Below are 4,145 nucleotides of genomic sequence, written 5' to 3' on the forward strand. Positions count from 1 at the left end.
GTGATTTTCCCCTTTCAACCTGAAACAGGTAAGAGACTGCTGTGGTTTTTCATGTTCTCTTTTTTCATCAGCCATCTAGGTGTTAAGTTCATTGTATGGTGACATAAACAAGAAATAAACGTTCATTTTGTTTAACCCATTTTGGATTTATCCATTACAGGAACTAGCATTACTTGAACTTAGCATCATATTAGAATGTTAGCTTCATGAAAACTATTTTGTTGTTGTTCACTGCTTTATCCAGTTATGTGGAACTGTGATGGGTTCTAAAAAAATAAATGTAATAATGAATGAACGAAGGACGAAAAGGTAGAAGATGACTAAAATGTATTTATTACCAACTTATTATTTTCCTATGTGAGAATATTCAAAATAAGGGTAACAACAAACCGTTCAATATCAGCATAACTGAGTAGTCTATGCCTTTATAATAATCTGTATTATAAGAACATATAAATTATAAAATAAATTACAGTTCTTAAAACTGCACATATTTAGTTGTATGTTTATGTGCATGCACATTGTTTTGTTTTGTTTGTTTTTGTCTTCAGTTTGTCTAAGGCAGATTAAAAAACTTTACTGAAAACCTCATAAATGTGTACATTGTTGTTTGGAAATTCAACTTTCTCAAACAAAAACATCACATTAAGGGTTTTTTAGCAAATTTAGGATAGACTTGCAATTTAACTTTTAACAAATGTGAAATCTCAGCACATTCATTGCTTAGTACACAGCAGGTGTTATATAAAATGTGTAGAATTTTATTTTCCTATAATATTAAGTAATGAAGAGAGCTCTCTATTTATATTCTTTATAAAAATAAGAAAATCATATTCAGGCATTACTTTCCAAGTTTCATGTACAGTTTATCCATCATTTCATGTATAGAATGTAGGCACACAAATTGTGAATAGCTTGCAGAAAATCATATAGCTAGTCTGTAATACAGTGATCTTGAAACTTAAGTGTAGTTTTCTCCATTATCTTACTAAGCGTCAAGAGTCATTATGTTCCCATAAGTAAATGTCTGATAATGCTGTCTCACTCCTAACTCTAACACAAAGGACTGTGAGCAGAATTTTCCATAGTTTCCTTAACTAAGATGAATGTGTTAAAGCTTGTTATAGTGTAGGCTTTGTACATGACTATTCATGCAACAAAAGAATTGAGTTTATTTTTAAAAACGAATTCTTCCAAGGCTCTTGTAGTAAACATTATATTCTTTCAACATGATTTGAAAATGATAATACATTTTTGTTAGAAACCTGAAAAATAATGTGTATGCCTTTGACAACAGAAATTACACAATGTTAGCCTCAAAAGAGGCACAACATCTTAGCTTTAAGATTACTAGATAAACCTTAAAATACTCTTAATAACAAGGAAAAAAAAGGAATTAATTGTATACCTAAACCACCAAATATGCTATTACAAGACAGTTTTCCAGGTGGCCTTAGACTGGTGCATTTCCCTCCTTTTCTTGCATTTTTTTTTTTTTCCCCCAGGATTAACTATAGAGTACCCTGGGAATGCAATATCTTGAGATAAGGAAGAACTATCAGAAATAGTGCAGGACTGTTCTTGACCCTCTTAGGGAATGTAATATCTTGAGTTAGGAGGAAAAAGTTCAGGAAAGCCTGTGCTTTGTTCCTCTATCCCCTGGAAGCAGAATGCCCATCAAAGCTTTGCCCAGCATGTGACATAACTCCTGTCACATGATGTATATAACTTGGTGTGGACTGCCTTTCAAGGTTCTTAAGCTGTGGTGCAAAGTGCAGCATGTGCAGTCAAGATTTCCTCTCCCCTGAGAGGCTTTCTTGAGTCTTGGGGGACCAGTTCTCACTGGATTCTAGGATGTTTTTCCCCTTCCCCTTGCTGTCTATCCATGAATAATAAATCCACTTCATGTAACTTGTGTATGTGTATTTTCTGTTTCACTAAACTCACACAAGTTGGTGACCAGTGCATGATAGACCTGCTACAAACTTTGAACATTTTTTTCTTTTTTTCTTTTTTTTTTTTTTTGAGACGGAGTCTCGCTCTGTGGCCCAGGCTGGAGTGCAGTGGCCGGACCTCAGCTCACTGCAAGCTCCGCCCCCCCGGGTTCACGCTGTTCTCCTGCCTCAGCCTCCCGAGTAGCTGGGACTACAGGCGCCCGCCACCTCGCCCAGCTAGTTTTTTGTACTTTTTAGTAGAGACGGGGTTTCACCGTGTTAGCCAGGATGATCTCGATCTCCTGACCTCGTGATCCACCCGTCTCGGCCTCCCAAAGTGCTGGGATTACAGGCGTGAGCCACCGCGCCCGGCCTTGAACATTTTTTTCTAAAACTTTAAGAGATACTTTTGACTATTTGAAATCAGTTAAAAGTAAAAAGACAGGTGAACACAAACATGGCTTCTGTGGTGCTAGCCCTGAGGACTTGGACAGCCGTTACATACTTGCTGAGCTCCACTCCTGCTACAGCTCTTGCTGTCAGATATGCATCCAAGAAGACAGGTGGTAGCTACAAAAACCTTGGTGGAAAGTCATCAGTCAGATGCCTAGGCATTAAGAAAATGGAAGGTCACTATGTTCATGCTGGGAACATCATTGGAACACAGAATCATTTCCGCTGGCACCCAGGTGCCCATGTGGGTCTTGGGAAGAATAAATGTCTGTATGCCCCGGAAGAGGGGACAGTCCGCTACACTAAGGAGGTCTACGTGCCTCATCTCAGAAACAGGGAGGCTGTAGATCTGATCACCAGGCTGCCCAATGGTGCTGTGCTCTACAAGGCTTTTGGCCACGTGGTTCCTGCCAAGCTGGAGGACACCTTCAAACTGGTAGCTATGCTTTGATGTCCTGTTTGAGGCCATCAGACAGAGACTGGAGCCCAGGTGACAGGAGATGGTGATATCAGAAGTCAAGGGTTGGGGCGATGACGTGGCCTCCCAAGGAAGAGGTCTGCTTGATGGTGACTCTGCAGGAGACTCTGAAGTGACTGCTGGGAAACCCTTTGGGAGACCTGACCTGGGGCCAAAAATAAAGTGAGCCAGAGTCATGGAAAAAAAAAAAAAGTAAAAAGACATTGTTTTCTTGGTCATTGCATAAACCCAAAGATATTATAATGCAGCTTGGAAAAATGTACTTAGCATTTAAAGTAATGTTTTTGGATATAATCCAAAGAAAATCAGTAATTTTTCCTCCAAAGGAAAACACACAATCATAGAACATTATATTATGTACTTACCAACCAAAGAAAGCCAGGGACCAGTTGGATTCACAGCCTATATATATATATATATATATATATATATTTTGAAATGGATTCTCACTCTGTTGCCCAGGCTGGAATGCAAGGGCACAATCTTGGCTCACTGCAACCTCCACCTCCTGGATTCAAGTGATTCTCCTGCCTCAGCCTCCCAAGGAGCTGGGATTACAGGTGTGTACCACTGTGCCCAGCTCAAATTCTAACAGATGTACAAAAAAGAACTGGTACCAATTCTACTGAAACTATTCCAAAATCCAGGAGGAAGTACTCTTACTTAACTCATTCTGTGAAGCCAGCATCACCCTAATACCAAAACATGGTAAAGACACAAAGAAAAATGTAAACTACTGGCTAATATCCCTGACGAACACAGATGCAAAAAAAAGTCAGCAAAATACTATCGAACTGAATACAACAGCAAATCAAATGTTAATTCACCATGATAAAGTAGGCTTCATTCTTAGGGTGCAAGGTTGGTTCAACAATGCAAATTAAGAAATGTGATTCACCACATAAAAAGAATTAAAACAAAAACAAATTGATCATCTCAATAGGCATAGAAAATTTTTTGAGTAAAATCCATATTCTTTCCTGATAAAAACCCTCAAAAAAAAAAAAAAGCATCAAAGTAACATCCCTTAAAATGATGAGAGCCATCTATAACAAACCCACTGCCAACATCCTACTGAATGGGCAAAAAACATAAACATTCCCCTTGTAAACTGGAACAAAACAAGAATGTCCATTTTCACCATTCCTATTCAACACAGTATTGGAAGTGCTAGCCATAGCAATCAGCCATAAAAGGTATCCAAATAGGAAAATAAGTCAAAATATTTTTCTTCCTGGATGATATGATTCTATACCTAGAATAGGTATGGAAACCCTAAA

The 4,145-nt window shown here is 38.3% G+C and overlaps 1 protein-coding gene across 1 annotated transcript; it reads left to right on the forward strand.

Moving 5' to 3' along the window:
* Positions 1–2,385: 2,385 nt before the first annotated feature.
* LOC117063432 (39S ribosomal protein L27, mitochondrial-like) lies at positions 2,386–3,057 on the forward strand. The gene has a single exon (XM_033177075.1). The coding sequence runs from the start codon at positions 2,392–2,394 to the stop codon at positions 2,836–2,838; it is 447 nt and encodes a 148-aa protein (XP_033032966.1). The 5' UTR covers positions 2,386–2,391; the 3' UTR covers positions 2,839–3,057.
* The last annotated feature ends 1,088 nt before the right edge of the window (positions 3,058–4,145 follow it).

This window comes from Trachypithecus francoisi, unplaced genomic scaffold, assembly GCF_009764315.1.
Source record: "Trachypithecus francoisi isolate TF-2019V2 unplaced genomic scaffold, Tfra_2.0 Lachesis_group18, whole genome shotgun sequence".
NCBI classification, from domain to species: domain Eukaryota; kingdom Metazoa; phylum Chordata; class Mammalia; order Primates; family Cercopithecidae; genus Trachypithecus; species Trachypithecus francoisi.

Bases quoted from the DNA above. Each gene is read 5' to 3' on its own strand.
- LOC117063432 (XM_033177075.1), top strand. From the start codon at position 2,392: ATGGCTTCTGTGGTGCTAGCCCTGAGGACTTGGACAGCCGTTACATAC.